The 12,170-nt window shown below is 39.2% G+C and overlaps 1 protein-coding gene across 1 annotated transcript in view; it reads left to right on the top strand.

Moving 5' to 3' along the window:
- The window catches only part of SYK (spleen associated tyrosine kinase), a 77,714-nt gene extending 66,703 nt beyond the window's left edge, over positions 1–11,011 (top strand). Inside the window, exons 12-14 of the mRNA XM_075550860.1 lie at positions 2,629–2,769; positions 3,444–3,556; positions 10,150–11,011. Coding sequence (XP_075406975.1) covers positions 2,629–2,769; positions 3,444–3,556; positions 10,150–10,222 — 327 coding nt within the window. The 3' untranslated portion in view covers positions 10,223–11,011. The remainder of the gene's footprint in view (positions 1–2,628; positions 2,770–3,443; positions 3,557–10,149) is intronic.
- Positions 11,012–12,170: the final 1,159 nt, after the last annotated feature.

Here is a 12,170-nt window from a genome sequence, read left to right as displayed (position 1 = left end):
CTCGCAGAGGCTGTTGGGTTCACACCACTGGCCTTACAGTTGGTAGCCAAGCACTTTTATCGCCGTTTCACCAAGGATTCTGTGATCCCCGTATCTCAATACCAACTCATCGCCATCTAATCATTTCTGCTCCACAGTGACATAGGACAGGGTAGAGCTGTGCCTGTGGGTTTCTGAAACTGTACCTATTTACAGGAATAGAACGCCTCATCTTGCATCCATGAAGCAGCCGGTGATTTTGAACTGCCAACTTGTGATTAGCAGCCCAATCCATAGCCAGTATGCCACCAGAGTTCACACGGGTATGCCTACATGTGTTACAGGCAGGTACTTTGATGAGATCCCCAGAGTAGAAACCCAGACCAATAAACCTAAATTGATTGCCTTAAAATCAATTCGAGCTCGTGGAGATCCTATAGGACAGAGTAGAAATTCCCTACATCTTCCAGGCCATATATCTTTATAGAAGCAGACTGCCACACATTTTTTTATAACCACCAACGTTTTGGTTAGCAGCCTAGCATTCAAACACTGTGCTATCATTCTGGAGGCCTGGTGGCAGAATTTCTAGGTCATATGGTTCCTCTACCTTTATATTTTTATAGAAACCCCTAGGCTATTTTCTACAATAACTGTACCATTTTGCATTCCTATGAACAAAAGATAAGGGTTCTCATTTTTTTAATCATTTAATTAGGGGCTCATACAACTCATCACAATCCATATATACATCAATTGTGTAAAGCACATGCGTACATTCATAGCCCTCATCATTCTCAAAACATTTGTTCTCCACTTAAGCCCTGGCATCAGCTCCTCATTTTTCCCCTCCTTCCCCCTCCCCTATTTCCCCTCCCTCATGAACCCTTGATAAATTATTATTTTGTCATATCTTGCACTGTCCGACCTCTCCCTTCACCCACTTTTCTGTTGTTTGTCCCCCAGGAAGAAGGTTTTATCTAGATCCTTGTAATCGGTTCCCCCTTTCTACCCCACCCTCCCTCCACCCGCTCAGTTTCGCCACTCACACCACTGGTCCTGAAGGGATCATCCACCTTAGATTCCCTGTGTTTCCAGTTCCTATCTGTACCAGTGTACATCCTCTGGTCTAGCCAGATTTGCAAGGTAGAATTGGGGTCATTGATATTAATCTTAGCTATCTTAGTAAGAATGAAATAGTACCTCCTTGTGGTGGTTTTTGTCGATATTTTTTATGTTTGAAATGAACATGAATGTCATTTAAGACTCCGAGTCTACTTCAGTTTTATTTTTCTTGCTGTTTTAGCTACTCACACCAATATTTAGATCTGAGAGGTAAGGAATGATTGTGGTTTTGATCTGCATTTCTCTGATGGTGAATGACATTGAGTATCTTTTCATTTATCTGTTGGCCTTTTGAGTATCCTCTTTGGTGAATTATCTGTTTATTTCCTTTGCACTGATTTTTTAAAAGCAAATGATTTGGGGTGGGGGCTCTTACAGCTCTTATAACAATCCAGGCATCAATTGTCAAGCACATTTGCACATATGTTGCCATCATCATTTTCAAAACATTTTCTTTCTACTTGAGCCTTGGTATCAGCTCCTCTTTTTTCCCTCCCTCCCTGACCTTCCTACCCTCGTGAATCGTTGAGAAATTATAAATTATTATTATTTTCATAACTTACAGCATCTGCTGTCTTCCTTCACCCACTTTTCGGTTCTTTATCCCCCTAGGAAGAGGGGGTGGTGTTATATGTCAGTCATTGCGATTGGTTCCCCCTTTCTCTCCCTACCTTCTCCCTACCCTCATGGTATCATAATTATTGTACCTGGGGGTTTATCTGTTCCTGGATTCCATATGTTGAGAGCTCTTGTGTGTAGTAGTGTACATGCTTCAGTCTAACCAGATTTGTAATGTAGAACTGGGGTCATGATAGTTGAGGGGAGGAAGCAGTACACAACTAGAAGAATGTTGTGTTTCATCAGTGCTATAGTGCACCCTGGCTGGCTTGTCCCTTCCTTGCGATCCTTCTGTGATAGGATGCCCAGTTGTCTACAGAGTCTTTGTGTCTCCACTCCAAACCCCCTGGTTCACATCAATATTTGCATAGATTTTTATTGGGTTATTTTTCTTTTTCTTGTTAAGTTTTAGAAGTTTGCTACATATTTTCAATATTAGTCCCTTGGCAGTTATGGCATTCCCAAAGATTGTTTCTTAGGCTGTACAATGTCTTTTCACTCTTTTGATGAAATCTTTGATGAAATCTTCTACTGAACATAAGTTTCTAATTTTTTAAAAAGGCCCTACTTATCTGTTTTGTTTTTTGTTGCATTCATTGTTGTGTTTGATAATTGATCATGGAAGAAAATTAAGTCCCAACATGTTGCTCCTATATTTTCTTCCAAGAACTTCATTATTTTAGATGTTTATTTTTAATCTGAATAATGGTCAAGTGTTCAACTATTAGGCAAAATGTTGTCAGTTCAAACCGACCCAGAGGTGCTATGGGAGAGCGACCTGGTGATCCGTTTCCCAAATGGCACAGCCTCGAAAAGTGTAGAGAACAATTTTGCTCTGTATCCATCGGACTGCTGTACTTTGGAATGGGCGCAACAGCATCAACAACTCTGCTGCTTTCCTTGCAGGCCCAGACTCATGGGAAGTGGCCTGTAAAGTGGTATGCTCCAGAATGTATCAACTACTACAAGTTCTCAAGCAAAAGTGATGTCTGGAGTTTCGGTGTGCTGATGTGGGAAGCATTTTCCTATGGACAGAAGCCATATAGAGTGAGCTACTGGTTTTTTTTTATTTAATTACGTGGCCAGAACATTCAGTAAGCACACAAATTCTCTTTACAGGAATTTGAAAATCACAAAATCTGTGGTCCTATTTAGAGTTTACACTACCTTTTGACATTGGGCAGTTAATATTACCTTGCTTTATTCTAAATTGAAAAAAAGAAATGTATACTGCTAACTAAACATTATTTATGTTTCTGTTGGAATTACACATATTAAATATACATCCTATACATATGAATTCAATATACAACCCTAGAGTTGAAGCAGAAATAATAATTTTAGACAAGACCAAATTAATAGCACAGTTATATTTTTTGGACTTCTTATAAAGTATAATATATACACAAGAAAGTGCATCAATCCTGGGATACAGAGGGATGAGCATTCACTAGTGGAGCACAGCATGAAACCAGCCTTCAGTTTGAAGAACCAGAACAGAAGCCCACATTCCCATCCTATCCCACTGAACACACAAGCGTTGTCCCATGGGTACTTCTCTTTGACAGCTAGCATCCCAAAAGCTTGGTTTTGTATTTTATGTAATGGAAAGCCAATACCACACTTCCTTTTGTATCTACATTTAGGAAGGGGTGGTTAGTTGTTGGTTTGTTTGGTTGAAAAGTCTTTTAAAAGTCCAGGTGCATTTTGTTTGTTTTCAGGGAATGAAAGGAAGTGAAGTGTCTGCCATGCTAGAGAAAGGAGAAAGGATGGGGTGCCCTCCAGACTGTCCAAGAGAGATGTATGAGCTAATGACCCTGTGCTGGACATACGAGTGAGTACCTGATACCGGCCTTCCATGCATACAAGTGCTCTAGAGGTAGATTGGATAACCAGGTATTAGAAGGAAGCATAAAGCCAGTCTTTACATAAACTGGCCATGTGCTCCCTTCTAAACAAGCAATGGAGGAGAGGAAAAAAGAAAACTGCTTCTGCATTAAGATGTCTTGATTCTTGGACTATGTACTTATAATCTGTAATACCTAAAGAATATCTTCAGACAGTTATATGCTTTTCTAATTTATGAATCATCTTTATTAGTGAAGTATGGGTTATGTAAGGCAGCATAGCTATCCATACCTTTTGTGTGTAATCGTTGATGTCTATCCTGGTTGGATCATGAGTCTTGCCTAGTGGGTCATGGATGACAGTACATGAGAATGTTCTACTCAGGTGATGTCCAGGCACCTACCTGGGAAGAGAATACACTACTCTTGGAAATTAGGCAGGCAGCCTTCACTTCTCCCAGGGTTTAGGAGCAGAATAAGCATGCCCCATGCTGGCCTAGCCTCCATGTTTGGCCCTCTGACATTGATATGTGTACTTGAAGGCCTGATACTTGGAGAGATCTGTGATCAGGAGCCCTCTGGAACTTACCATAAATTGGCTCTTGTGAGAACATGTTTACTGACTTGTAGGATCACATTCTCATGTACTGTCATCCATGCTCTGAGGATTCTTCCTTGGCAATAATTGTTAGTGGTAAGGAGGCCATTCTGAGGCATTGGCCACTGAAAAATCCTATGAAGAGCAGTGGGATATTTACTTCTATAGGACCCAAAATCAATTCCTCAGGTAGGAAAGTACTCAAACGATGAATGGATAAAAGCTGCCTTTTCTAAGTAGAATCAACCTTAATGGCTTGGATAGGATGAAGTTTTGGGGACCTTCATTTGTTGATGGAGTATGATTGAAAATTAAAATAAATACATGAAAACAGATATTAATAATCAGAATTGGAATGTACAAAGTATGAATTTAGGATAGCTGAAGTAATCACAAAGGAAATGGAATGCAAGAAAATCCATCTCCTAGCCATTTGAGTCATGCAGTCCTACAGTTTGCCATACCAGGAAAGACAAATACAAGAGGGATAACACTGTATTCATCAGCAAAAACATATTTCACTAACTACCTTGAGGTAAAATGCTCTCTATGTAGACTAATATCTCTATGCCTGCAATCAACTGCTATTTAAATTTATACACCAATTCTAAAGCCAAAGATGAAGAAATTAAATAATTCTATCAGCTCCTTTTACTAAATAGTAGTGGATTTGGTTTGGGTTCCTCAGTCTGAAATTTATCATACAATCAAGTTGCATTGATAATTACTGGTGAAGACATCAAACAGTATAAGACATGACAAAGTAATAATAATTTATAAATTATTAAGGTTTCTTGATGGAGGGTGGGTGAGTGGGGAATGGAGGAGAAAAACTGAGGAGCTGATACCAAGGGCTCAAGTAGAAAGAAACTATTTTGAAAATGATGATGGCAACAAATGTAAAAATGTGCTTGACATAATGGATGTATGTATGGATTGTGATAAGAGTTGTATGAGCCCCCAATAAAATGATTTTTTTTAAAAATAATAAATAAAATATGCAATAAAAAGATAATTACTGATGACTGGAATTTGAACACTGGAAACAAAAAGGAGGGAGTGGTCATTGGAAAATTCCTCCTTTGTAATACAGTCGATGCTGGATATTGATTGAGAGAACTTTGTAAGACTTATCATTGCAAATACCTTTATCAACAATGAAAGGAAGGATATCACCGCTGAACTCAGATGAATCTTTGCTAAAGGCAGAGGATACTAGAAAATGTTTGCCTATGTTTTAGTGACTGAGCAAAGGCCTTTGACTGTGTGGATTGTGAAAACCTCTGGATAACATTGCAAAGGATCGGAATTGGCTAGCATTTACTGGTGCTCATGAAGAAATTGCATAGAGATGGTTGTTTAAACTAAACAAGGAGACACTGCGTGGTTTAAAATTTGGACATGTGTGAGTCCGTAATGTTTGCTTTCACCATACTTACTCAATCTGCACGCTGAGGAAACAATCCAAGAAGCTGGACTACGTAAAGTAGAACATGGCATCAGGATTAGGGAAAACTCATGAAGAACCTGAGGTATGCAGATTACGTAACCTTGCTTGCTGAAATCACTGTTGTTGTAGGGGCCCATTGAGTCAGTGCCAACTCATAGTGACCCAATGTGCAGGAGAGCAAAACCCTGCCTGGTTGTGTGCCATTCTCAAAACTGTTGCTGTTTTTGAGCCCATTGCTGCAGCCACTGTGTCAATCCAGCTCCTTGAGGCAGGTCTGCTCCTTTTTCAGTACACTTCCACTTCACCAAGTACAACGCCCTCCTCCAGGTCTCCTGGTCTCTCCTGAGAACATATCCAAAGTACGTGAGATGAAGTCTTGCCATCCTTGCTTCCACGGAACATTCTGGCTGTAATTTCTCCAAGACAGGATGGTTTTTCTTTTGGCAGTCTGTAGTACTTGCAGCATTTTCCACCATAATTCAAATGCATCCATTCTTCTTCAGTTTTTCTTATTCTGTGTCCAATTTCCACACACATGGGAGGTAAGTGAAAATACCATGGTTTGAGTCGGGTACACCTTAGTCCTCAAAGTGCTTCACTTATTCTTCAATACTTTCAAAGAGGTCTTGGGAAGCAAATTTGCCCAATGCAAAGTGTTGTTTGATTTCTTAATGGCTGCTTCCATAAGCACTGATTGTTAAAACATTTTAATGGATATTCTGTCAATTCCTGAAGCCTGGTCTTTGGCTGATGCCTTCAGTGCTACCTCTTGAACGGGCTGACTGTCCACCAGTCATTTTTAGTACCGTGAATCTGTGTATTCCTTGCATCTCCCTTTGATGCACTGCTCAATATTTTGCCCATAGAATCTTTCAATATTGTGACTTGTGGCTTGAATTTTTTCTTCAGTCCTTTCCGTTGAAGATATGCTGAGGTGAGCGTGCTCTTCATTTGTTTTCTAACTCCCTACACGAAGAAGGAAAAGTTCATTTCAAAGACAGGAGAGAGGGAAAAAGATCAAAGTGGATGCCTGAAGCTTGCTCTTTGCCATAAAGCAGCTCGAGAAAATGGAAGGACTGAAGGAGTGAAAGGGATCAGCAGGAAATTGAAAAGGACAGGTCAAGAACAAAGCAAAGTACTGCAATGAAACGTGCCAAGACTTGGAGTTAGGAGCCCTTACTAGAGGCCCCCAAACTACCAGACACAGAATTCAGAAGAAGGATGTTCGGTTCCTTTCAAGACATGTAGGGCACACTAACGAGGACAACAGAAAAAATTGAAAAAAACAAATCTTTAAACACAAAAAACTTCTAGAAGATAAAAAAAATGAGATAACAGAATTAGGCAACATAGTAAAACACCTGAGGAATAGAACTAAGAAAAGGAAAATTGAATCAGTGAGTTCAAAGATAATCACTCTGACTACAACCAACAAGAGAAACAACAAAAAAAGCAAAGGAATTAGTAGAAAGCCTGAGAATGATGTGGGAAAATATCACGGGAAACAACCTATGTCTTTTCTGGATCCCAAAACAAGAAGAAACAGAAAATATAAACAGAGAAAATAGTACAAAAGCTTAGGGAACAAAATTTCCCCAACATTTCAAAGAGGGAGAAAATGACTATTCAAGAAGCTGAAAGAACCCCAAATAAGATAAATCCAAAAAGAAAAACATAACAGCATAACATAATCAAATTTTCCAATTTCAAGGAAAAGGAGAGAATCCTGAGGAAAGATAAAGGAAAAAAAGAACAGTTATGTACAAAGCAAAACTGATAAGATTAAGGTCAGACATTTCAGCAGAAACTATACAGGCAAGAGGACAATGGAGTGACAGATACCGAATTTTGAAAGAAAAAGATTTTCTCCAACCAAGAATCTTATATCAAGCAAAATTATTCCTTAAATACGAGAGAAATAAAGGTACCTTATATACTCAAGTATAAGCTGACCAGACTATCAGCTGAGGCACCTAATTTTACCACAAAAACTGCATTAAAAATATGGTGAAAGCTGGGCGTGGTGGCGCATGCCTGTAATCCCAGCTACTCGGGAGGCTGAGGCTGGAGGATCGCTTGAGTCCAGGAGTTCTGGGCTGCAGTGTGCTATGCCGATCGGGTGTCCGCACTAAGTTCGGCATCAATATGGTGACCTCCCAGGAGTAGGGGGCCACCAGGTTGCCTAAGGAGGGGTGAACTGGCCCAGGTTGGAAACGGAGCAGGTAAAAAATATGGTGAAAAACTCGGCTTATACATGAGTATATACGTTATTTCCAGACAAGGAATTAAAACAAGACCAGGATTATAAAAAATGTGAACCAGATCACTGTGAACAATCAACAACAACAGACAGACTTGAGAGCATCAGACAGGACAACACTACTGGGAAACCAAGATGATGAAAACCGTACTCAACACAGAAATACAGGAGGAACAAGGGCACCAATAAAACTACAAAGGGGATGTGTGTGTGTGTGTGTGTGTGTGTGTGAGTGAGAGAGAGAGAAAGAGAGAGAGAGAGAGAGAGAGAGAGAGAGAGAAACCAAACACAAAGAGCCAAATGATAGCAGCAACCCCCATATATCAATCATGACATTGGATCTGTCATAGCATAAATGTACCCATCAAAAAACAGGAGCAGACTGGATTAGAAAACAAGACCCATCCATATGCTACCTAAAAGAGACACGCCTAAAACTCAAAGGCAAAGCTATACTAAAAATCAGACAATGTTAAAAGTATATATGAAGCCAGTGGCAACCATTCGAAATGAGCTAGTGGCAATATTAATCTCTGATAAAATAGGTTTCAATGAAAATAACAGAATAATAGACAACAATGGACACTACATTATTGTTAAAGGAACAATGCACCAAAATTATATGACCGTGGTATCATATACACTTAATGAAAGACCCTCAAAATACATTAAGCAAATTCTCACGGAGTTGAAAAAAGAAATAAGTGTGGCAATAATTGTAGGAGATTTCGATATACCCATCGCAAGGAAAGACAGATTATCAGGAAAGAAACTCAACAAAGAAACAGAAGAGCTAGACGACATAATCAACCAGCTCCATCTCCTAGAGCTACAAAGAGCATTCTACCCAACAGCACAGTATACATTCTTCTCCCAATGCACGTGGTACTATAGAATAGATCATGTGTTAAGCTACAAAGCAATCTTCAACAAATACAGAACGCTGTTTATTCTAGTGTGTAGCAGCTTTTCAGCAAAATATTACGCAATTCCCATGTATTTGGTTTTCCCCTATGATTTTCCTATTTTTGAATTCTAATTTTATAGGAGAGGCTTTTTAGAGTTATTGATGCTTGCTTTGCTGCACAACACATAGTTTGTAGTGGAGAATATACCACACACACTAGAAAAGAATATTTAGTATACTTTGGTTGGGTGGAGTGTTCTGTATATGCTTATGAAGTCAAGTAAGTGCTTGTGTTGTTTAGTTTTACATGTCTTTTTAGTTGCTAATAGTTCTGTCTTTCATTGAAAGTGGTATATTAAAACCCCCTAATATTATTGTAGAGTTGCCTATTTTTCTTCTCAATTCTTTATATATATTGGGGCTCTTTCATTCAGTAAGCAGGTGTTTATTATAATAATGTCTTCTTATTTGATTTACCTTTTAATCATTATATAATAGCCTTTCTTACCTCTCATGATGATTTTGCCTACTGGTCCAGAGCAAAAGAGAAAAAAGTAAAGAAAGAATAAAAAATAATTGAGTCTATAGGACTAGTAGTTTTTAAGAACAATGGCTTTGTTTACCTTCAACTCAGCTACCACTGTCAACCATTCTGATCAGGGCCACAATAGATGGAACAGAATATACAACAAAAGCCCCAAATCTCAAAAAATCCAGAATTGTTGGAGTAGTTAAACTAGAGAACTCCTTGAAACCAAGGTACTCTTTAAACCTTGAATAAATACTATCCCGTAAGCACCTTTTAGTTAAAATCGGTTTGGCTCACAGAGGAGACAACACTATGTGCCTTTGAAAAATGATCAGTATAAGACCAAAAGGTCAGCAACTGCTTTAAAACAAAAATGAGAAGAGAGGGGTGTGGAAACTGTTGATGGAGAAAAGCCCGAATGAAACTAATGAGGATATTTATGCACTGTGAAGAATGTAGCCAAAGTCCCTACGTAATTAGTTTGACATTAAAATGCCATCGATGCTATGCTTTCTCTGCAGGCTCCAGGGGTGGATACCTTGCCTCGTCCATATTTTGGTGCTCATTAACAATCCCTGATGTTAGCTAGTAGATGCCTCACTCCAATCTTTACCTGACTCACATCGTGTCCTTTCTGTGTGCCTCTCCTATTTGAAAGACCACTCAGATCGAATTAGAGTTTATTCAAATGACCTTGTTTGTCCTTGATTATATCTGCAAATACTCTAAATCCATTTAAGGTGACATTCACAAATACTGGGGCTTAGACTTTTGTATGGGATGTAATTCAACTGACAACACACATTGACAAGCAATAATCTATCTCTGTTTTTTAGGGTGGAGAATAGGCCTGGATTTGCAGCAGTGGAGCTGCGGCTGAGGAATTACTACTACGACGTAGTTAACTAAATACCCTAGTGTTGTCGTCTGTGGCTGCTTTTATTAGACAACCGTAAAAAATGTACTTAAGTGAGTTTGATTTTGAGTGCATCTATTGATCTCTGCCCACTGGAGCGGCAAGCCTCGTGTGGAAGATCCTTGTATATATGCAAATACAGGCACAAACCATCTGAGCAGCTGGATCAAAGGATAGCCTGATCCATTTGTTTTCTTGTACACATAGTTTTCTTGACAAGTTAATTTTAGGGGCTCTTTCCAAATTCCTTTTATGTCTTCCCAGTCCTTGGGATCCTGTGAAGCATTTGAATACCTAGCAGCTCCAGAGTCCTGACCAAGGATGTTCTCTCTGTGATGTATTGCTCATGAACTCATTAATCTTAACGTGTCCCAAGGATACACTTGAAGCACGACTTGTGGAATGTGAGAGTACAAGGAAAAATAAGAAAGGAACTTGGTGTATCTGGAATGTGATTTTGACAGTGTTTAAAATGTGTACCTGTATGGTAGTCAGATGATTTTTGTCAATTGGACACTCATGGCTAGCAATGGACTCAGACTTGTCAATCAGGCCACAGCCTCTTTTCCTCTCCCTCCGCCTTCACCTGCCTGCCTGCTGGACACCTTGAACCTGCCAGAGCCCTGCCATGTTTCCACCAACCTTGGATACACGTGACTCTGCACCCACTGGTCTGTGATCCTGCAGTCTGTATCACTGTATGTGGCTATGTGAGTCTGAAGAGTGGCTTATGGGCTAGTATTGGCCTTACAGATTGAGTGGAACTGGCCTGGGACACTTTCTTGATGTGTAATATTATTTTGATAAAAGCATTTTCCTATACATATATGAGTGTCACTGGATTTGTTTCCCCTGTCAACCCAGCCTAACAACCCTGCTGCTTAAAAACTTTCCTAAAGATAAAATGTTTGGAGGGTTTGTTTTTTGTTTGGTTTTATTTTTGCTTTTTTTTTAAAATGTTTTATTAGGGGCTCATACAACTCTTATCACAGTCCATACATATACATACATCAATTGTATAAAGCACATCTGTACATTCTTTGCCCTAATCATTTTCTTTTCTTTCTTTTTTTTCCTTTTTTAAAAAAATTTTATTAGGGACTCATACAACTCTTATCACAATCCATACATATTATTTTTGCTTTTTTAATTGAATGCTACTAGTGCACTGAGACAGTTATGCAGAAAAAGGGGAAGGGGAGGAGAACAGGGCAGGAACCTGATTTTGCTCTGTGTTTTGAGACCATGGACATAATCTATGTGATTTTACCCAGAATTCCCTCTCCCACAAACCTACATGACATTTGCATGAATCTAATGAATAAAATTCTGTATTGTAGACTGCATATGGGAGATAAGATGTCTGCCATTTTGGGTCTTTGAAACAAAACCAGGTTTCTGGTTGACCGTGAGTTTGAGGCAGATTGCTTCAGACTGCTAGCTACTGAGTATAGTCTTATGGTGTAAGAATGCCGTCAGAACCTGTCCCCAAACCTATCTTATTCTGTATCCCTTGTGAGGAAAATATGGTGGTTCAAATGGGTATAGATTGGGTTTCTAAAGGTGTTCGTTCATGATTAATCTACAGACCCTGCCTCTTACCACTAACAGGCTTATTGAGTTTGTTAAGTGTGACTTTGAATTAAAAACAAAACCTCGTAAGTATTATCAATTGTATAGTCTTAGCTAGTTTGTCTAGTGTTTTATCTTACATGCATCATTAGCCAATGACATTAATTCTGCTGGTGGACCTTCAAAATTAGATCTCTCTCTTATTCTTCTGTCCATGAATATGTGTGAACTTGGAGCCATCCCATCTTCATCTAAGCCATCTTCATCCAAGACATTGTTTAGGAGATTCTCGGACTATGGGCAGTAAAACAAGCCTTCCTCCTAATAGAGGAGGTATGTAGAAAGTCAACAACCAGTACCTTGACTTAG

Source organism: Tenrec ecaudatus, chromosome 5 (genome assembly GCF_050624435.1).
Source record: "Tenrec ecaudatus isolate mTenEca1 chromosome 5, mTenEca1.hap1, whole genome shotgun sequence".
Lineage (NCBI taxonomy): Eukaryota > Metazoa > Chordata > Mammalia > Afrosoricida > Tenrecidae > Tenrec > Tenrec ecaudatus.
The sequence above is the reverse complement of the archived record's forward strand: the minus strand, read 5'-3'. Positions and strand labels throughout refer to the sequence as shown.